The 23,245-nt window shown below is 41.1% G+C and overlaps 1 protein-coding gene and 1 non-coding gene across 2 annotated transcripts in view; one reads left to right on the forward strand and one right to left on the reverse strand.

The window, feature by feature from the left end:
- Positions 1-893: 893 nt before the first annotated feature.
- Positions 894-965, reverse strand: trnaa-ugc (transfer RNA alanine (anticodon UGC)). Its single transcript has one exon. It is a non-coding gene; the product is annotated as a tRNA-Ala (tRNA).
- A 413-nt stretch (positions 966-1,378) lies between these two features.
- LOC146524079 (alpha-1,3-mannosyl-glycoprotein 4-beta-N-acetylglucosaminyltransferase B) overlaps positions 1,379-23,245 on the forward strand; it is a 32,567-nt gene continuing 10,700 nt past the window's right edge. The window contains exons 1-12 of the mRNA XM_085184059.1: positions 1,379-1,707; positions 4,281-4,454; positions 6,028-6,156; positions 6,427-6,560; positions 8,575-8,621; positions 9,622-9,735; positions 10,859-10,934; positions 11,424-11,538; positions 13,249-13,379; positions 13,764-13,871; positions 18,463-18,656; positions 22,284-22,362. Coding sequence (XP_085040185.1) covers positions 1,617-1,707; positions 4,281-4,454; positions 6,028-6,156; positions 6,427-6,560; positions 8,575-8,621; positions 9,622-9,735; positions 10,859-10,934; positions 11,424-11,538; positions 13,249-13,379; positions 13,764-13,871; positions 18,463-18,656; positions 22,284-22,362 — 1,392 coding nt within the window. The 5' untranslated portion in view covers positions 1,379-1,616. The remainder of the gene's footprint in view (positions 1,708-4,280; positions 4,455-6,027; positions 6,157-6,426; positions 6,561-8,574; positions 8,622-9,621; positions 9,736-10,858; positions 10,935-11,423; positions 11,539-13,248; positions 13,380-13,763; positions 13,872-18,462; positions 18,657-22,283; positions 22,363-23,245) is intronic.

Genomic DNA, 23,245 nt, shown 5'->3' on the forward strand with positions numbered 1-23,245 from the left:
CAAAGTTAACTTGATATTTCATGTAAATCTTTCTTAAATTCATAACAGGATAAAATCATTACTTGGTTCAACAATGACACTGCTGTCAGCTGGAATAGTACAATAGCACATGCTGTGTTGCCAGTCTTGAATGCATTTGGCTACGGATGCATTTTCTATTGCCCTGAGTGTTCTCTCTGTTCCAGTAAAGGTGATGATGGTGATGAAAACTACGGGAACTTTTTTCTGACAAATCATTTTGTTCTGAATTTCTTGCACAGGTGGATCTCATGATATGTAAAGTGGGCAGTGGTGTGGTTGTCCATACTGCTGACTCAGAGCAAGAAGATTCTGGGTTTTGCTCCATTCTCCATGCCCTCTCTGTGCCGAGTGGTGCATGGATTCTCTCCAGGTAATCCGTCTTCCTCCAGCAGTCCAAAGACATGCATGAGTTTGGTTAATCGGTGATCCCCCCACTTAGAATAAATGGATGGTAGGAAAGAAGTCTCAAAGGAATCGGATTGAGCAGGCAGGACACAATGACAAAAATATAATTGTTCTCTACAACCTAAAATCGTCTTTAAAATACGGGAAACGGGGATATGTCATCTAACTGAAACAGTCACTTCCTGCACTTTGTATTTTGTCTCAGACATCAATTAAAATATCTACTTTAAAATAAATAATTAACTTAATTTTACTTTGAAATCTTCTTGCTTTTGTTTTGAACATCATACTAACAGTGCTTTCAAACACAGAGTAACTAGTGCATTTGGCAAACTAGTAGCTTAACCATGAAACGAGATATATATTACTAATTGCTACTTTTTTAAAATTAGAAAATTTGACTCGGATACAGAATCCAACTGTCAATTTATGAATTTATTTAAAAAAAACAAAAACAAAAAAAACGCTGGAGATGCCGGGGATTGAACCCGGGGCCTCATACATGCAAAGCATGCGCTCTACCACTGAGCTACATCCCCACACGAGGGCTGGCTTACACCGTAGCCTATATAAACATGGCACGTTTCGTACTACTATATTCTCAGCGTAAGCATAGATTGTCAGTGGTAACTTTCCGTACCGGTCACTTAAAAGGACTTACACAGGCTACCTTGAAGTACACGTTTCCTTAACCATACTGCGAACTACGAAACACGTGATACTAAAAATCTGCTGCCTACTAAGACTTGGGCTAAGGTTTATTTCTCATGCTAAACCTGAAATATGACATAAAGAGATAGTAAGACTTTCGATTGCTACTATTTATTTTATTGTTCTGGGGTTTCCTGTCATAGACCGGTTCGTCCGAGGCTGTGAACGCCATGACACGACCAGCAGGTGTCGCTGTTGGCCGTGCGTGCCTACAACACGTTAGATTGTGCTCTCCGAGAATTTCACAGCGTTTTGTCAGGAACTGTCATCATGCGACCGTGTAACAACGTTTTCAACATGCGGAAAAGCATGAAAGCGGACACGCGTAGATGCTTGGCTTTGACATAGGCTAGAATCACAGTTGTGACCATTCACTAAGCGTTTCTTCTAACTTACGTGCATTTACCTGGTCCGCTCACATCCACCTGTTGTCCCATCGGCGGCAAGTAGACACACAAAGACTGTGAGTGAGGAATGAAATGAGGTTTTACCCCTATAAGTTAGCATGTCTCTTGGCGTTCGGGTGTTTTGTGTCGGTTACTTGGATTAAATCGATTCCCAGTGATGAAGGTGAGTGTACCTGCTTTTACTTTTCACATGCTGACTCAAACGGAAACTTTATACTCATCTGCTGTTTATTCTCATGGAAACAGAAAATACCGCAGGGTTAAAGTTCGCGTCACAGTGTCGCATGGGCAACTTTTACATTTTTATGTTCTTAAATTATTTATTTATTTTTACAAATTATTAGCATAACCTTCTCGATAGTCGGGCGACGGTCTCTCTGTATACAACACTATCTGTTTCACATGGAGTACAAACGTCTTATTGAAGAGGCTGTGGGAAATGTTGTTTCCTAAGAAAAAAAAAGAAAGTTATACCGGTTATAAAGTCTTTCCCTAACGTCATAACATCACCGTGTGAGTTTTAGTAGTAAGCCAACACACCCACCATACAGTTCTGATGTAGGTAAAAATGTATCTCGTCCTGCCAAACTGCTCCATTACTAACATCACTAACCATTACTTTCTGCTGTTGCTTTTTCTGTTCTTCTTTATCAGCCTCATTCCGAGCTCTTGTATTTTATTGCGAATGACTTTGTTTATCTTTTAAGTACAAATACTTATTTTACCTGGTAAAGAGAAGGGAGTAAAGACCCTAGCAAGCTGAAACACAGTTTTATTGAAACCAACAGTTTTATTGAAAATATAATATTTACATGATTAATAAGGCACTGCAGTCAGACAACACACATCTTAACATAACAGCGAAAGCACAGGTATCTTCACAGCTGGGCTCCTCTCAGCTGCTGTCGTGGCTTATTGGGATGCTTGATGGAAATGAGCCATTGTCATTAGGCTTGTCCTTTTTCCTCCTTACCTTAACACAGTTTTATTAATAGTGGGATAGTAGTTTAAAACCGGAAGTTAATACTAGAACTTTAATTTGGTATATTTTGAGTTATTTGAGGATTTTTTTTTGACATATTCAAGCTGTGCAGGTAAATGATCTATCACAAATACTCCAATAACTGTAGAAACCATCAATGCTGGTGAGCTCTCATACCAGAGCTTTCATCTTAATGCCAGAGCCACACCTGTGAAGTTGGGTAGACAAAACCCGCCCACAGAAAAGCAGAACTGTATGGCTAGCTATAGAAAAGCTAAATGGAAAGGCACATACTGAGTGCTCTTCTAATCAATTTGAGCACCTGATGTGCTTTCTTACTACAAGCCTGCATTACAACAATGCCTAAACAAAGTCTTATATGAGATTTTTATCAGTGAAGTTGAGCTCCCGTAGGAAGACTAATTAGGGATGGGTATCATCCCTAATTGCCTTGGTGGGTTGCGCAGTATGGGGGTGCCTGCAGGGGTCAGCGGGGCAGCTGGCCCCTTCCCTCCCCATCTCCAGCTGCCTCCCTCTTCCCGCTCCACCATAATCACCCACACATGCAGGGCCTTGGGGTAAAGGTGTGTCACCAGGGTGCAGGGGAGGCACCCCCACCCCCTACCTCCTCACCCACCCCCGTCCCCTTCTGGTTGCCTGTGCCTCAATTTTATTCCACAACTTAGATATTCACATTACTCACACTCTCATAACACATACATATAGGACCTTGGGGGCACAGCAAGCTATCAAATACGGTGCATTTCTTGGCTTTTTTAAAAAAAGCTATGCGTCACCAGGTGTTTCATCAGATACGAGGTGTTACCTCCTTTGACAGTATCACAGTATCAGCTTAAAGCACTTGTTGCAGCTGCTGAGTTTGCATCTTTTGCTGTGAAGTACAGCCAGACCTTTGACCGCTTCGCCTTGGTCATTTTTAATCTGTAGCTCTGCTCTAAAAGAACGTACGTACCTGGGCCCGCCTACTACGCTTGCAATGGTAAAATGATTGGCTAGAATCCAAAGTGTATGACATCTCAGGAAAAAAAGCACCAAAATGTGCGCTGCTTTTCAGTTTGGTTACTACCGTTTATGTCAGAACCCAGCACCCATCCCTAATACTAATGTGACCCCAAGAGCCTCTACAGCTTAGGAAAACTCAAAGTCATTCATGCATAAAAAAAATTGATTGTTGAACGTGTAACATGTCCTTTCAAAAGTAATCAACTGTCATTTATAAAAGTGGCAGATAAAAGCACAAAGTGTGAACTGATTACATGAAAATGTTCCATGAGTGAACGTTGATGTCAGAGAGTTGAAAGCAGTTGAACAAAGAGATTGGAGTGATTGAAAACAAGAATGTCTTCAAGTGCTGCAGACGGTGTCTGCACTACAAATAGAGCTGCCTGGTGTATAAACAGAGAGAGAAGCGTCTGTTAGAAACATGAATGTCATTGGGAAAACAAAAATATGGGAAGATGCTGAAATGCCAGCTCCCAAGCAAAGATGACAAAAGCTTACTGATTCCAACTTCTTTGAAGATTTGCATATTTATTTGTTTTCTGTGGTCATTCAGATAAAATAAGGAAAGTTGACTCAAGTTAGGCTTTCCACCATCTGAAGGGACATATCTGCTTAAGGTGGGCGGTTATTATGGAATGATGTGACTTCAAGTTAGAAATTAAGCCGATAAGCAGTCAGTTTGCAGACAACTAGTGTGTCTTAACACTTTAAACTTTGCTGTATGCATCCAGGTTCAACAGTGGTGCCTGACCTGCAGATCCTGTACAAGCGTCTGCTGCTGGCCGAGGAGCTGGGGGGGCAGGTCAGTCAGGATCTCAGCAGCCTCCTGGAACAGCTAAAGAACCTTTCCAAAACTGGCAACGACACCTATCTTTACTCTGTCCACAACTGGACAGGCTTCAAAGGTGGGTAGCAGAGAACCCAGCACTAGTTGTTTTTATGACTTTGAATAAAGGCAAATGTCTTTGGAAATGCACCATAAGAGCAAGATATTAGAAACAAAAAAGATAACTACATGGATACACTAAACAGCATCAACAGACCTAAAGCTGAAAACACTGAACACCGTCCATGCTGGATAGCATGTACTGACCAATGCTATTCACCATTCACTGGGAATCATTCCCTTTATGTGTAAGGCAACACTGGACTCGACTTTAAACACAGATTTCTTAATGTAATAAAAATGATAAAAAACAATAAAAAAGACAATCATGGTGCTAAAGTTCTACAGCATCTTTGAACTTGCCAAGGCCTGTTCATTTCTTATTAGTGATCACGATTGACTCAAACTGGCAGTTAGTTTGACTGCACTGTTTGATGGCACTCATTGGACTGAATAGTAGGCCAAGTAACTCAGCGAAGATCTGAGGGGAAAAATTGTAGTTTGGAAGATCTGTTGGAGACATTTTTAAGCAACTGGAGATTCCAAGGTCGTGAATTCAAACAAGTGTAAGTTGGTACAGATTATTCAGTTGGAAGAAGACCCAAAGTGTCACTCTCAGATGAGAGGAAATTGGTTCAGAACAACTCAGAGGCCAACGAGGCTCAAGCCTGCCAAACTGAAGTTAGTTTTATATTGCTGTGGACTGAGGGCGTGCCAACCAAGAAAAAAGGCCTCTGCTCTAAAACTGATCCCTTCAAGCTTGACTGGAATTTGCAGCTTGCGCTATCTGGCTGTAATGACAAAGGTATGTTTGGAGGAGTAAAGGTGAGGCTTTCAAACATAAACACTGAAGCCAATTGTGAAGCATGGTGGTGACAGTTCCATGTTCTGGGGCTTTTTTGACACCAGTGGTAGTGGAACATTGCACAAAGTGGACGGAACAATGAAGGAGGACTAGCTCTAAATTCTTTAGCGTAACATCAGATGAAGAGCTAGTTGATTGAAACTTGGACACAATTAAATGTTCAAACAGGACAAACACACAGCAAAGCTGCTTTTAGAACTGAAGCAGGCTAACATTATTCTTTCAGAGTGGCCTTTCCACAGCCCTGACCTCAACCCTATTGAAACTTTGTAAATTCATGCAATGGTGAATACACAGTATTTCTAGGATTTCTCTGAATCTGGTTAATTCAATTGGCGTTTTTTGGCTTAATGAAGAAAAAAAAAAAGTCACAACAGAGACCTCTAGCTGAAACTGTACTTTGTTTAAGCATTTCCACACAATCAAAACAAATGTGGACCTAAGTCATTTGACTTGTAAAACATAAGATCACCCAGGTTTCTCTCTGTGTAATGTATCATGGGCAGTTTATCCACAGAAGTTGCAGTTGATGGTTGACACAGGAGCACAGGTCTCAAATTTTGTCTGTCTGCCATAATTCATATTTATTTAGTTTCCTGTATGTATAGGAAACAAAATACATGTGAAAGTTAATCATATATTTTTACCTGGCCTATTAGCATGTTGTGTGCTAACTGTGCTAACTATAACACCACATGCCTCTATCCCTTTTTCTTTGTGTTTACAGAAACAGAAAAGCAACCTACAGGCTTGAAAACATTCCTTCAGCCCAATATTTACATTTTCATGCCCCACCTCAGACACCATCCGGGCAGCCTTGTGCCTAATGTAGTGCTGGGACAGGGACGTCGTGGAGGTATGAAGCCCTCACATTTAATAAAAATGCACAAATGTGGATGGTCAATTTGGTAAAGAAAATCCGTTGGGCATCTTTCTTCGCCTTTAGACAATAATTCTGATGGCAAAAGAGCCAAACGGGACAGGCAAAAAAAATAAAATAAAAAATAAATAAATAAATAAATAAATAAAAATGCACAGCCCTACTATTCAATGAATCTTGGTAGGATAATATATATATATGTATTTCTCTGGTTTTTCTCTGGTTCTCTATCCTGTCATCGCTCAGTGTCCATGGTGCTCGGCATTCCCACTGTGAAGCGTGACAAGCAAAGTTACCTGGTCAACACGCTTAGCTCTCTGCTTTTTAGCCTGACTTCATCACAGTGCCAGGATATCCTCATCATCGTCTTTGTTGCTGAGGTTACACACACACACACACACACACACACACACACAGTCAGTGCTCGTGCAAGCTAGCATCAGCCAAAACAGATATGAGACATGCATATAATTCTGTATAGTTCTGTATTATATGTATGTCATGGAACAGTATTATAAAACATACATATACACATGGGGCGATCGTGGCTCAAGAGTTGGGAGTTCGCCTTGTAATCGGAAGGTTGCCGGTTCGAGCCCCGGCTCGGACAGTCTCGGTCGTTGTGTCCTTGGGCAAGACACTTCACCTACCGCCTACTGGTGTTGGCCAGAAGGGCCGATGGCGCGATATGGCAGCCTCGCTTCTGTCAGTCTGCCCCAGGGCAGCTGTGGCTACAACTGTAGCTTGCCTCCACCAGTGTGTGAATGTGAGGGTGAATGGGTGGATGACTGGACGTGTAAAAAGCGCTTTGGGGTCCCTAGGCGGGACTAGTAAAAGCGCTATACAAATACAGGCCATTTACCATTTACCATAATGAATATTAGTAATATGCCAGACACTCATATAATGAAGCGTGTGGTGTAGTTAAATTCTAGCTGGCTAACTGCCTGTAAATTTGCTGTTACTTTACAAAACAAATGTAAGTTATTTATATCTTTGTTTTGAATCATTGGATCATTTCCTGCTAGACACAGTGTAGTTTCATATTAAACACAAGTTACTAAGAAGAGTAATGTTAGCCAGTGAAGTAATTTGTCCTGCTATATAACTTTAATTTCTTGCCAGAGTTTCGGGTGAGTTCATTGTGAAACCTGGCCCCACCTTAACATGCGAATTCCTGAGGTCAGATGGCCCAGGATGTGAATGGGCGTTAAGGCGTCTGGGAAGGGAACTCAAAACTGGATTATAGATGGCAGACAGTTGGTGTTGTAAACCACCGCCACCTTCGCATGATAAGGTGGGGCCAGGTTTCACAATGAACTCACCTGAAACCCTGGCTGATTGGGACCCACACCCAGTTCCACACCTTGGCTCAGGCGATTAGAGGATCATCAGGGGGTCCTTTTGTCCCTCTGTGGGGGGAAACTCCCACTAGGTTTAAATCTGGGACTCTCCACCATTTGACCTTAGAACTGAAGAAGCTTCTCGGATGAAGGTGAAACGTCTTCAAGTAACTTAAAGAAGTCCAGACGCTTTTCTTTGCAAGCTCCTTTGACAATTATGCTAAGGTATAGTTAGCCAGCTACATGTAACTTAGCTACGGTGCATTCATGTGGTGGTGGTTAATTTATAAAGTTAGCTGATAACTTTAAAAAACAACCACCAAATCTCAAGCACAGTGGTAAAAGTTTCACGTTGTGGGGATGTTGTTTTCCCCTCTCACTCAGATGGGCTTCATTGGATTAAAGTTGTTTTTTCCTTTCCAGCTTATGCTAGCTAATTTTAGCTTGCCTATAATAAATTCCTTGATATGCAGTGTAGCAGCTGGCTTGGCTTACCTAAGGCACATCAGTGTTTGTTCAATTGCATGTCATAAATTATAATAAATCATAAATAAATACCATAAATAGTATTAAGGACCAGAATGACCTTTGCTTCCTTCTTTGCTCCCACATGCTGATTTACATATTGGGTGAGATGTGACACACAGCAGTGCCACTAAAGAACTTTTTCTGATGTCAGTCTGACTCACTGAGAGTGCTCTTGCATGTGGACTATAATGTGCTGTTTGCTAGACATCTGAGAGAAAGGACACATGAACACCTAACGACTTACATACCTGCTCATCTTTGGGGTTTTCTTTTATTGTTTTTTTTGTGAGTAACAAAAACTATAAACAGGAACACAACAAATCTTTATCAACCCCCAAAACTGAAACTGATAATATGTCTGGCCTTCAAGGGACTTACACAGTTATAGTCTCAGTCTGTAAGAGCACCAGCGTGTATTCATTGTTGCAAAAGCCTCGAGGAGCTCAAGTTTAATATTAACTCGGTCAAATATGTCCCCCCTCCCCATCACTGACCCAGTCCTGTCTCTCTCTCTGTCTTTCAGACAAACTTAGACTATGTGAACAGTGTAGCAGAGACCATCATGAAGAAGTAAGTGAGCTAGATTGCCTCCCATGGGGCAGTTTCTCTGTTGTATCAGTGTTCACGTTAGACTTAAGTTTCATGCTCTTTATTGCTTGCAGCACCTTTCTTTCTGTAAGTTTATAAAAAATAAGATGTTTATTGTTACAGTAGCATTGTATTGCATGTGGGCATTCACCAATCTATCTTTCTTTAGTCAGCCATGGACTAACTATGGCTGATGGTCATATGTGTGAGATTTACGTCTACTGGGGAAGTATTTCTCTTTATGTGCAACTTCAACATGGAAATGGTCTGTTTTATGTATCGCTTTACAAATAAAGGAAAAGTTAGGCAGCTACATTTCCATTTCTCTTCTTTGAGATTCAACCACAGATTAAAAGAAATAAACCTGAGATAACAGGGGTCATCTGTAAGCATAAAACTACACATTGGATGTAATTTTATGCAAAGAGAACACAAGAAATGTCCAAATCTTAAATGACTGTCTCACTGGAGTGTATAAAACTTGTCTTCATACATTCATTCATTTTTTTGAACTCAATTAGATGTTCTGGTAAAATGGAACTGGAAACGCCTGATTACATTTCTGTTTACGCAAATGCTTCAGTGTAGTCTATGTGCACCGATGCTTTACATTAGCCTCTACTACATGCTAACAAAAGCTGTCACAAAACAGGTTTTTAATGTTGTTGCTGCTCTTCCTCCCGGCAACGGGAAAGTGTGAAAGTTGGTTCCCAGCACATGTTTTCAGGAATTTGTTCTCTAATTAACCTAAACGCCTGTTGGTCAAATACAATGTTTGATCTGCGATTTAGGAAGAACTTTTCAGGACAGCTAGGTAAAGTGTGAGAATGAAACGCCCTACAGTTCACAAGACTTGTTATTACATATTTTGTTAGCATACACATAACTGTTTGATTAACCTCTAAATACTAACAAAGAATGTCTATTATTTCCTTTGTATCTTGATGTTGATCTCTGCAGTTAACTAGCTCACTCTTTGCAGTTTTCCCAAGGAGGTGCAGTCTGGATTGCTGGAGGTCATCTCTCCTTCACAGTATTACTACCCTGACTTCGCCAGCCTTAAGGAGACCTTTGGAGACTCCAAAGAAAGAGTCAAGTACGGTGCATATACAAAATCACATGATGCAGTCTCGAAATGCTACAAATGTTTTGTCAGTGATGGTAATTCTGAAGTGTTTTTTACCGTATTTTTCGGACCATAAGGCGCACCAGATTATACATTACAGAATCCTGCCATGCGATTGCATTTGTCCATAACCATCGGGAACCTTCGCATTAACATTTTTGTCGAGTGGGGAAAACAAAGTTAGCGTTCATCCTCCAGCTTCACTGTATTTATGTTATGCTAGCATAGCTGTGTCGCTAGCGAGCACGTAGCACAACATTATATACCAGCTAGCCGAACTTTAGTAATGCTACAAACGTCACTGTTTAGTTTAATTTATGTTAGAAGTCATAGTAGAGCTATACGTTTGAATTTTGTCACAAATCTCTCAGTCAGAACATGCTATATCATGTTTAGGTGAAAGCTAGTGAGCTAACTTCCTGCTAACTTCTAACTCCGTTAAATTTAATAAATTCTGTTTTCATGGATGCCTGGATGTTAAACTTAATTGTTACACCTGGTAAAGCAGCAACGCTGATCATTTTATTAAAGATGAAAGAATTTAGACAGTTTTTAACTCTCAGTGATGCTGCAGTGTATGTTTGACTTTGGGACCTGAAGAGACGGAGTTTAGGACCCAGATTACTGCGCGAGGCTCCTGCCTACGGTAGCCGTAATGCTCAGACAATCCATCAGGCGGTGCGGCTTCATAGCTTAGCAAAGTCGTACTAAAACACTTTTTGACAGATTTTTGAGCGCCATGTACCACATAAAATCGGTTCGAGGTCAGTAAGCACAACCAGTATTCATACATAAGACGCATCAGATTATAGGGCGCATTGTTGATTTTGGAGAATATTAAAGGATTTTTAAGAGCACCTTATAGTGCAGAAAATAGAGTAGGTGCTGCTGCAGTGGCACAGAGGACACAAAACCCACATATACACCATATAACCTGATAAATAAATGATGAACAGTAGGTTCATCATTTAAAGAACAATAAACTTTGATTTATTGAATGCAGAGTGGTGTATAAACACACAGTGAGTACCAAAACCAAAAAGGGGAGTGAATTTCTGCTCGGGTTATATTTGTGCTTCTTGTTTGTTTTTAGATGGCGAACAAAACAGAATCTGGACTTCAGCTTCCTCATGCTCTACGCTCAAGACAAAGGAACGTTTTATGTTCAGGTTAGGGTCAGACTTTAGTTATTATTTATTAAACACCTTATTTCTATTGTGCTTTGCATATCATGTTTCAGGAAAGTTATTTTTAGCACCATTTATTTGTTTGTGATATCAGCCAGAGTAGTTTTGTATGTTATAATTCTTCCTTATATATCTTTCGGGGCACTGCAGATGAGCTCAGACTATAAATGCTTACAGAAGACCCAAAGATGACATCACAGAAATGTGAAACACAAAAGTCTGAAATGATGGCCTGTTGTAAACTCTTTCTCCTTTTCACCAGGAGTGGTCTGATTGGGCTGTAGCTGTGCTAATCTTTAAACTTTTTATAAATAGTGTCTACTTCCTGACACGACTGTTTTTAACAAGCTAATCAGATCTAAAATGTGTGGTCGAAAGCCTAAGTGCAGCACAGAGTCCTGTTACGTTTAGGATAACTAATAAAAAGGGATAAAGGAGCGAAATTATTATTTGTTGTCTGTTGTTTTCCAGTTAGAGGATGATGTTGTTGCTAAGTCGGGCTACTATGACGAGATGAAGGCCTACGCCACAAACGAAGATTCAAAGCCATGGCTCTACCTTGAGTTCTCCCAGCTTGGATTTATAGGTGTGCTTTTGTGTAAAATACTGAAGTGATTTTTTGTGTGTGTGTGTGGATTTTTTCAAGTAATATTACACGAATGCATTTGTGTGTACAGTGGGGCAAAAAAGTATTTAGTCAGCCACTGATTGTGCAAGTTCCCCCACTTAAAATGATGACAGAGGTCAGTAATTTGCACCAGAGGTACACTTCAACTGTGAGAGACAGAATGTGAAAAAAAAATCCATGAATTCACATGGTAGGATTTGTAAAGAATTTATTCGTAAATCAGGGTGGAAAATAAGTATTTGGTCACCTCAAACAAGGAAAATCCCTGGCTCTCACAGACCTGTAACATCTTCTGTAAGAAGCTTTTCTGTCCCCCACTCGTTACCTGTGTGAATGGCACCTGTTTGACCTCATCATCTGTATAAAAGACACCTGTCCACAGCCTCAACCAGTCAGACTCCAAACTCCGCCATGGCCAAGACCAAAGAGCTTTCGAAGGACACCAGGAAAAGAATTGTAGACCTGCACCAGACTGGGAAGAGTGAATCTACAATAGGCAAGCAGCTTGGTGTGAAAAAATCAACTGTGGGAGCAATCATCAGAAAATGGAAGACATACAAGACCACTGATAATCTCCCTCGATCTGGGGCTCCACGCAAGATCTCATCCCGTGGGGTCAAAATGATCATGAGAACGGTGAGCAAAGATCCCAGAACCACACGGGGGGACCTGGTGAATGACCTGCAGAGAGCTGGGACCAAAGTAATAAAGGTCACCATCAGTAACACACTACAACGGCAGGGAATCAAATCCCGCAGTGCCAGACGTGTTCCGCTGCTGAAGCCAGTGCATGTCCAGGCCCGTCTGAAGTTTGCCAGAGAGCACATGGATGATACAGCAGAGGATTGGGAGAATGTCATGTGGTCAGATGAAACCAAAGTAGAACTTTTTGGTATAAACTCAACTCGTCGTGTTTGGAGGAAGAAGAATACTGAGTTGCATCCCAAGAACACCATACCTACTGTGAAGCATGGGGGTGGAAACATCATGCTATGGGGCTGTTTTTCTGCCAAGGGGACAGGACGACTGATCCGTGTTAAGGACAGAATGAATGGGGCCAAGTATCGTGAGATTTTGAGCCAAAACCTCCTTCCATCAGTGAGAACTTTGAAGATGAAACGAGGCTGGGTCTTCCAACATGACAATGATCCAAAACACACCGCCCGGGCAACAAAGGAGTGGCTCCGTAAGAAGCATTTGAAAGTCCTGGAGTGGCCTAGCCAGTCTCCAGACCTCAACCCCATAGAAAATCTGTGGCGGGAGTTGAAAGTCCGTGTTGCTCGGCGACAGCCCCAAAACATCACTGCTCTTGAGAAGATCTGCATGGAGGAATGGGCCAAAATACCAGCTACTGTGTGTGCAAACCTGGTAAAGACCTATAGTAAACGTTTGACCTCTGTTATTGCCAACAAAGGTTATGTCACAAAGTATTGAGTTGTATTTTTGTTATTGACCAAATACTTATTTTCCACCCTGATTTACGAATAAATTCTTTACAAATCCTACCATGTGAATTCATGGATTTTTTTTTTCACATTCTGTCTCTCACAGTTGAAGTGTACCTCTGGTGCAAATTACTGACCTCTGTCATCATTTTAAGTGGGGGAACTTGCACAATCGGTGGCTGACTAAATACTTTTTTGCCCCACTGTATGTGTGATTCTCCAGGCAAGTTGTTTCGGACCCGGGACCTCCCAATGATCGCCGAGTTCTTCCTCATGTTTCACAGAGACAAACCTATTGACTGGCTGCTGGATCACATTCTGTGGGTGAAGGTTTGCAACCCCGAGAAAGATAATGTAAGTCAATTATATCAAGAGTCAAGAAATGTAAAGTATAGATTCATTTGTGTTTTGGGAAAGAGTCAGACCACTTCAATTTTTTACACACTTTACAGTTTGTTACAGCCCTACAAATAAGAAAAAACACGCTGTTGTTGTAGATTTTTGTTCAAATGGAGCATAAATCTCTAAATAAATCTGTGGTTAAATAGATCTATGACTCAGACTCTACATACTCTATGTAGATGACACCTCTTGTCTATACAAAGCATGGTATTTCCAGTACTGAGAAAGCATTGAACAGTACATTTTTTTCCTATTGCTTGTTTTTTTTTTGTTGTTGTTGTAAAGAGCAGCTTTTACAGTGTGTTTCAAACTCACATGTTCTCATATTTTATATAGAAACACTGCACAAAGCAGAAGGCACTACTCAAGCAGAGGTACAAGCCTTCCCTCTTTCAGCATGTTGGTCTCCACTCTTCTCTGCCCGGGAAACTGCAGCATCTGAAGGTGAGAGTTCTGTTGGGGTTTGAATATATAATCTGGATGCGTATTTGCTGATTATATTGTTTTAATATAGGAGAGGCCTAACTCTGAGTACAGTCTGTGCCAAAAAGACAGGAATCTGCATGCTTTTGCAGAGCATGCTTTTGCAGAGCATGCTTTTGCAGCCAGAAAGTGAAACTAAGCAGAGTCTTTGATCGAAACTTATAGTGGTGTGACGTAGAGAGCAAGTATATAAATACCTAGGCTTCCGTTTGTGCTTCAGACCTGGGGTTGTGTGTCTTGTGTTCAGGTCTGTAAAATAAAGATAATCTTTAAAGTAAAAGGACCACTTTTGAGCTGTGTCTTTCTTGGCCGTAAAGAATACAAAAGAACCGGATTTAATAGTTCCTTTGACTCCCAGGAAACGTGTTTCATGGTGGATATGAAGGTTTATCTGTCAGAGCCATTGGAGAACATTGGGGATATTTGGTGAAAACAAGTGCATCCGCATGTATTCCTCATACCATCTGTGAAGCCACTGAGTCGACCATGAACTCCTCCCTATACCAAAGTCTATTCCAATTGAATCTAAGGCCAGATGTAAAGATAACACCTGGGCTAATTTGGGTAATGCAACAGGACAACGGCACCAAGCACAGAAACAAACTGAATGGCTGAAAAAGAAAAGATTCAGGGTGTTGGAATAGCCCAGTCAAAGTCCAGCAGGAGTCTGATTTACTCTTTATGACACTTGTAACACAGTAAATGGAAAGTTGCTCTCCCAGTTTTTTTGCCGTCTTTGGACTCTATCAACCAGATGACATCTTGTAAAATGCCAGTGAGTAAATAAAATGTGTTTGACCCTGTAAATGGCCATTTCCGTGCATGTACTTGAGCCCTGAGCTTTTCTGTCCAGTGGAGGTTGAGGTGAGAATGCAAATGTCTCGACCCAAACCAATTTGTGCAGATTAAATTCAGGCTTCGAGCACTACTCGGCCAGCACTCTCCTAAACCAATCAGGTCATTAGTGAGAACATGGCTGATGTTAATGTCCCCTGCTGAACATTTTCTACAGTTCATTTGTTATAAAGAGCTTTGATAACAAGGTTCAAGGGTCACATGTGCAGGGGTTGCATATTACTAGAATCTGGTGGTGATGGTGTCAGGACACCTGAGTGGGAGTAAAAGAGAAGGTGCTTTTCTAGTCATCTTCTGTTAAATTAGTAGGCCTTTACTGAAGACTCGTAAAATATTTTTCAGATTTAAATATTTAAAAGCTGTTTTACAAACATGAACCAGGAAATGTGTCAAACGTGACTTAAACAACAGAAGGCTAAAGGTGAACAGGGTGGTAAAACATCTCTGAACTACCTGTAAAACTAGAGTTACATAAGAAAGCGTGACAGCTGAGCAATGAAAAGCATTCCTGTGAAACACTTCAGGGCTTTGGAGTGAGATGTCACGGGAGGGGGCGTGACCACCGAGGCGCCATTTTGGCAGGCCAAACAAAGGAGCGAAAGCATCAGCAGTGGTTCGCACTTGCTGTGTTGTCGGTTGTAATGTTAGATCGCACGATCGGGAAGGGAATAAGCTGGAAAATGGGCTCTCTTTTATCATTTCCCCACCTGGAAGCAACATGAGGGAGCTCATGTATCAATGTTACCGAAAGAAGGCGTCTAGCCTGGATAGCAGCTGTGAGACGAGCTGATATCCAGTTCTCTACCATCTCCAGATATCTGTTGGTGCTCCAGATATTTTCATTCAGGTAAGATCTAAATAAGTTCATATTACTCTTTTTAGCCTAATAGTTTTATTTTCAATGCGCTCTGAGGTCATAGCAAATTAGAACAAACATTCTAATGAGTGATTTTGTAGATAGAGATATATATATATATATATATATATATATATATATATATATATATATATATATATATATATATATATATATATATATATATATAAATAGAATTCAACTTTATTGTCATTGCACATGTCGCAAGTAAAGGCAACGAAATGCAGTTTGCATCCATCCAGAAGTGCTTTAGCCATGATATAGATATATTACAGAAACGGGTCTGTTATAGGTATGAGGGTACAAAATATGGGTCTATTATGGATATGTTACAATGTACACAGTATGAAGGTATGTTATGAATATGCTATAACTATAAGTATGTACAGGCTGTAGTGAGTGTACAGGCTATGAACAGGATATAAATATGAAAACTATACAGAAATATGAACTATGCAAGTTATAAACAGTTATAGAATTATAATTATTATATACGTTCTCTTTATAGAGTTGCTAATTGTTTTTCATTATTGCAGCAAACCAGTCTATGAAATGGATGAAACAAATCCTGACTGGGTTCCAGCGCTACACATGGGGCTCTACGAAATCCCTGCTTCAAACCACATGCTGCACACCACCATGCTACTCAGATTACTTCTTCCATGTGAGGGTGAAGAGGTGACCCTTCTGGATAAGATGGTGAAGGTTTGCTGCGTTTTGGTGAACATGTGCCCCAGTGTGGTAGTAAAACCAGGGGAAATGCTTTTGTTAAATACTCTTAAAAGTCTTGTGCTGTATATGTAGTGAGAAGTTTTCAAAAGAGACAGTAAATTACAAAATGCTGTGGTGGGTGATATTATATAAATGCTGTCATGATTTTATGTGAACATTTTGTCATTTGTAAACTAAACAACATTGATACATTGTTACTGATGTGATGTTCTACAAAGTGCTTTTAATTAAAGGCAAACATTTATTTGTTTCTTTATTCAACTTTTGAACTGTGGTACTTCGTAACTACATATTCAGTAAATGCTAATTATTTACATGGCCCCCTAAATAAAACATTATGGGTTATTCAGAACAGAACTATGCTTGGAGAAATATTTTCCCATCAGTTGATCCAACTCCTCCATAGTAGCGGGTGGAAGTTTTCTTTTCTGAGGACGGCTTCTTTTACCTGTCACTACAGATGGTCTGTTTATGTTTTGATGGAGAGCCTTTTTTGGGCGGCTAAAGAGGAGAAGTTTATCTTATGGCCAACCTCTGACTGTATCTTGGTCATATAAAACAGCAAAACCCAGCATGCAGGTTCATCTGTAACAGTCCTTGTGCCACAGATCAACACTGTTGCTTCTACTTTAAACAGAAGAGCAGTGACGTGGGTGCAGGTCTCCACGACTCCGGTCATACAGCTGCAGTGGGCGGCTTCAACCGTCCCTGTGATGCTCACAGTGACGCATGGCTGCAATGCTGGTTCATTCAGTCTTTGAGAGTGCAGGACCTGAAACACACACAAAGTTAATTTAAAGACAAGAACTATGAGCCAAGGCCGACATAAATCTGTTTTTATCTACTTTCAAATCCATGTATCATAAATGTAACAAATAAAGTGTTTGGAAAGTTAGTTAAATTTTTTATCTTTTTATGTATCCATCTAAAGAACGCTGCCTGTTCTTGTTCAGAAACCCGCCTGCAAAAATGAACCTAAAGTATGTAATGCAAGGATGCAATCACTATCAAGATGGAGAAAGCATAAAGTTCGGGACAATTATGAATCACCTAATATGATAAAGAGATTCTGCAGGTCATTAATCGATGTATAAAACCAAAATGGAATGTATTTTTAGTTACACAGGACACAAACACGGAAGCAAGATGTGTGACTAAATCCTTCAGGACAATGTCTCATCAATGCACTGAACTCACTGTTATCCCTCTGACAGCCTCCACATGTTCTCACTGTAATTTCCCCTCATGAATGAATTTATGCTGCACTAATCTGAATGTTCGGGGGGAAATCAAACGCATTTTACTCGCATTACTCGAGCTGACTTACCTTTGTTTGAATGACGGCGTACTCACAACGTGGAGGCTTAAAAATAGCCAAATCTTGTACCCGGTCCTTGGTGGATGTGCACCTCCACAGAGATTTGTAATTGCAAAATTGGTTCGCCGTGTACGCGCTGACTCCACAGACAAGGTAGGAAAATATATCAGGCTAAGTCAATAGCGGTTGGCTTAGTGTTTCTACTCCACTGTCGTTATTTTATACGGGTCCACATTTCCAGTGCACGCTATTTTTTGCAAGTACCGTCTCTTTGCATCCGGACGCAATCTGTCTCTATACCGTCCTTTTTGTTTTGAGCTGCTTTTAAGTGTGCTTCATTCCTTCCAACACAGTGTGGTTGTTTTGATTCGTGGCCTGCTGAAATGGTGCCGCGCTCCCACAGTGCATTGCGGCGTGACGTCAACTCCAGAGCCCTATAGGATCAGCCATACAGTTTAACCTGAGCAGAAAAAATGTTGTTGATCTGCTGTTTGCTTAGCTGACAATAGAGTTCAAGACAAGAGAAAGTGTGAAAGAATGATGGTGTTTGTCATGGAGCAGATACCTGACAGCACAGCCCGATGAGTGAGAACATTTAACATGAACACTGGCATATAATGTGAATGTGCAGCTTTAGCATTTTAACTGTATGTGTTTTGAATTGACTGCAAGCCCAGAATCATTCATCTATGTTGTTAAGTGTTCTCGCCTGTGGATGTGCTGTGCTATGTGCAAAGATATTTTTCTCTTCTTTCTCTTATCCACTTCAGGACAAAGACTTTGGGAAGCAGACGCTGTACAAGGCTCACAATAACCCACCTGCAGAGGTGAGCAGCACTTTGAAACACTACCAGACGCACAGTTTGAAAAGTGCTTACGAAGGACGAGATTTCTTCTGGGCAATAACTCCCCTCCAGGGTGACTACATCCTCTTCAACTTCTCCCAGCCAGTCTACACTTCTGGGTTAGTTTGATTAGTTATTTTCCATACATTCTGTAAATTTTGCAAATTAATGTTTCCTATTTAAAGAAAAGAAGAGGACAAAGACACAAATGCTGCTCAATCAAATTCATCCAGACGGATGATGGTGACCCAGTCTGCACATTAAAACTGCTTTCATTCATACACACGCATGAAACAAGCAGCAGCTAGAGGATGATAAGGTACAGCACAAATGCTGCGGCAAGGCAGAGCTAGGATGTTGGGTCAGGGGGAAATGTCATTATCACCACCCTCAGAGACCGGGTACCAAGCCCTAAGAGCAACTGGTGCGTCGAAGGTGTTGAATGTGAGAGCAGCTGACCCGAAAGTGAAGGTCGTGGCTAAGCTGGAAAACATGAAGTACCCTCTGAAAGTCTACTAGACATTAGAAACAATCCCTACTGTGACCATTACTGAAACCGACTGATCTACACCACAGCAACAGTGATCATCAGTGTTGGGAAGGTTACTTGTAAAATGTATTCCACTACAGAATACAGATTACATGCCCCAAAATGTATTTTGTAACGTATTCCGTTACGTTACTCAATGAGAGTAACGTATTCTGAATACTTTGAATTACTTAATATATTATCATGCTTTTTACAACAACATGAATGTACTATTGCTGTGTGAATTATTACTTTTTACTTTTACTGAAGGTTACTCTCCATATCAATACCAACTAGATTTTTAAATCTGAATATATTTGCAGCGATCTCGTATAGAAAAGTATTCCTCGCGTATATAAAACAGGTCAGCGGCTCCGAACTGTAGTAAAGGGACCTCTGGCTAATACGTCGGGTTCGTGTCGGGCTCGTAGCCGAAAACTAGCTTTACTTTGTTGTCTGGGTCAACTTTGCTAGCAGAGACAGAGAGAGGCGTTGAAAGGCTGCTCCAACAGAACTTATTGTTTTGGAGGAAAACACGAACACGGTGTGCAGTCGAGTCTTAACAGCTTACTTACAGCTGGGCTCGTCAGGCTCTCTTCTTGGCTGCAGTGGTTATTATTATATTTACATGCTTCCAGCTCCTGTTTTTGCTCGATGACAGCTCGGACTTTTCCATTTTCTCCCTCCTCGCTCACAGACACATCACGGGTCCATTCTCCCTGCAGCACGGACTACACTGCCTATGATGCTACATTCTTTAGGGTGATGCCTGTAACACTCTGCTATTGCCTTCATATTAAATAATTTTTGTGAATAATTTTTTAAAATATTTCTTCACATCATTATGCTGCTTCAAGCAGTGGTGACATGGGCGGCGAGATTGAGACACAGACATTAGAGCCTCTTAATGCGTGTTTTGTTTGGGTCTCCATCGGCATGGAATTACTGAAAACAGAGAGGGCATAGCCGAACATATGAAACAGGAAAAGACCGCCGTGTAATCCATTTATTTCAACAAAGTAACTGTATTCTGAATACCCCTTTTTAAACGGTAATTGTAACGGAATACAGTTACTCATAGTTTGTATTTTAAATACGTAACGGTGGTACATGTATTCTGTTACTCCCCAACACTGGTGATCATTCAGATGCTTGACTATAAGATGAACAACGGCTACAAGGAGCAGTACCCTCCATGGAAAACTGTATCAAGGCTGCATGGAGAGAGGTTAGCCAACTATCAGAATGGCAGAAAGGATTAATGAAGATTGTTGTACAACAAACTGCCGATACCTGAGGCCTTAGAGACAGTCAAACAAAGACTCAAAGCCTTGGCTAACTGCTTGAACAAGACCGAAGGATCCAGGAGAATAAACCAGCCCTGCTCCACTGAACTATCCAAGCTGTACTCTCAGTAGTAGGGAAGCAATGTGAGAACAACCCCAGAGAGTCTGGAGACGGAGCAATACTGGAAGAACATATAGGAGAAGGACACAGCATATAACAACAATCCTTATTGACTAGTGGATCTAAGAATAGACCACAACAACCTCCCTAAACAGGACCAACCATCACAATGGCAGAAATCCAAGAAAAAGTTTCCACTATAAAGAGTTGGACAGCAGCACACCCTGACATGATTCACTCCTGCTGGCTAAAGAAGCTAACTGCACTCAGTGAATGTCTAGCAGCACAAAGGAACCAGCTGCTACTGGATGAGATGCACCCAAAATTGAGGCCGGACAGCCCTTATCCCCAAGAAACCCAAGAGCTAAGCAGAAGGAAGGTGGCCAGGGGCAAGTGAGTGTCAGAACCTCTATCCAGGCTCAAACATTTCACCAGGAGTACATCAGGAAGATGGCCACAACCAACCACGTGCTTGGTGAGAAACCAGAGAAAGAAGAGGAGCAAGGAGAAGAACCATAATGGACCAGGTAGAGGAAGTGGCTGACATCCAGAAATTCAACTAGTGGCTGGACTGAAAGACGGCGCAGAGGCTGGGGTCTACCACACCAGGCAAGACCCCAGGTGCAGGCTGTGTAAAGATTAGACAATCCAGCACATAACAGCAGGGTGCAAGATGCTAGCAGGCAGGGCGTACATGGAACGCCATAACCAAGTGGCTGCCATAGTATACCGAAACATCTGTATACTATCACCCCCTAGGGTGATTGAAAATGACCAAGCTAAGATTCGGTGGAACATGTACAGACAAACGGTGATGGCTAACCAACCGGGCTTTCAAAACATGAGATTTAAAATGTGTAACTAACAGATATCAGGAAGAAGGAATATGGGTGGCTCAAGAAGTCCCAAGGATTGAGAGAGGAGCGAGAGAAGATGTGGAAGGTGAACGCATTAGTAGTCCCCGTGGTAATTGGAGTACTCAGGGCAGTGACGCCCAAACTGGGCGAGTGGCTCCAGAAGAGCGCAGTCTTAAGTACATCAAAGATACTGCACAGGAAAAAGATACTCAGATTGCTATCTGAGTATCTTTTTAAAAAAATGTTAGCACTCATATTCTCTACCAAATTTGATAAGAACTGATTATTTAATAGTTTGTGATATATTTCCTAAGAATGTTTAAATCTCCTTGTGCTACTAAGTAAAGAGAAACTGGAGCATCAAAGTCAGTGTGTCACTCGTTTTGTGAAACCTGTGCTGTTATGGTCAAACAAAAAGCGATGATTGGTTGCACCACGTCTTTCTGGAAAGTCAACATTCTCACTGTATGAGCTTTATGACTTTTCCTGTACATGTGCCATACGCTGATCCTGTGCTGACAGGACCGTCTGGTAGTCACACAGCTGTTTGCTTGGTTCCAAAGAATGACTTCCCTCCATAATATGAACCAACTACAAAAATGCATCAAGATGAAAACTAGAAAAATGACAGTTTCTTTGCTCAATTTTAAATATTTTCCTCCTGTCAGGTGATACTGTAGCAGTTTAAAGCATCTTTGCACAGGTTTCAGTTATTATTCAGAATCATTTCCTTATGTTAGAGCAGTAAAGTTTAAAGTCATAGGTTGAAGTTTGTTGGGTTTTTTTTTCATTGCACAAATGAACATGAACGCCAGTTTAAGGAAAATGTCATTTAGAAATTAAACTGATATGACATGTGATAATAATGCTGCGTGCAGCAGCATCTTTGTGTGTAGATGTTACCAGTTTGGCGTATTTATATTCCACCTGTGCTCTTTTCGTTAACAATGCAGGTACCTGTTTCGCAGCGGAAGTATCGAGACCAATGGAGATAAATTCTTCAATACAACAGTGGAAGTACTGCCTAGCAGTGTGAGTCACGTGTGTGTGTGTGTGTGTGTGCTTATTTTCTGGGCGTGTATTCTTTAGTTCTAATGTTGCGGTTGAGTAGGTCTTGGTTTTCATCTCGGGTGTTGATGAAAAGAGTAGCAAGGCAACAAGAAACATCTACCACAGCAAGCTATCAGCCTGCAGCCTCTATTTAGCCGTGTGTGTGTGTGTGTGTGTGTCAGTTGACATGTATGTCACGCTGAAGGGGAAAAGTGGTCAGGCCAGCGGTGGCCTTTGAGTAAAGTTAGACAGACATGGAATCCTTGTGTGGAAGATAAGAGGGAAACCTCATCGTTTAGTTTCAGGTCCACAAGCTTTTCAGTTCACAATAACAACAAACAAACAAACAAACAAAGGATTGGAACAAGATTTCTGTTTTTATTATTTATTATGAAATATCCAGTGCTAGATGTGGTTCCTTAAAGGCAGGACAGTTGATTCTGCTCATCCGCACACAGCAGTGTCAGTGGGAGAAACGCTCACTCATCCAAGTGACTCAAGTCAAGTCATCTTTATTTATATACCACAAGACATCAAGTGTCGGCCAAAGTGCTGAACAGAGGGATAATGTGATAAAAAGAATTAAAATAGATGAGATGAAAACGTTCAGTTTTAGCTGACTGCAGGTTTCTCCAACCTCACCAACAGTAAAATTACATAATGATGGAAACTATCACAAGTTTTTCAGTCGCAGTCACGCACAGACAAATCCCACAGTAGCAACTGATCACAACCATAAAACAGCCGTTTCAAACAATAACGCTGCAGATGTCTCAGCAATACAAATATTAGGAAAATGGTGATGGACAGATTAGGAGGAATTTGAATAGGGCACTGATACTGATCAGGCCTCAGCGCAGAGTGT

Source organism: Neolamprologus multifasciatus, chromosome 2 (assembly GCF_963576455.1).
Source record: "Neolamprologus multifasciatus chromosome 2, fNeoMul1.2, whole genome shotgun sequence".
NCBI classification, from domain to species: Eukaryota; Metazoa; Chordata; class Actinopteri; order Cichliformes; family Cichlidae; genus Neolamprologus; species Neolamprologus multifasciatus.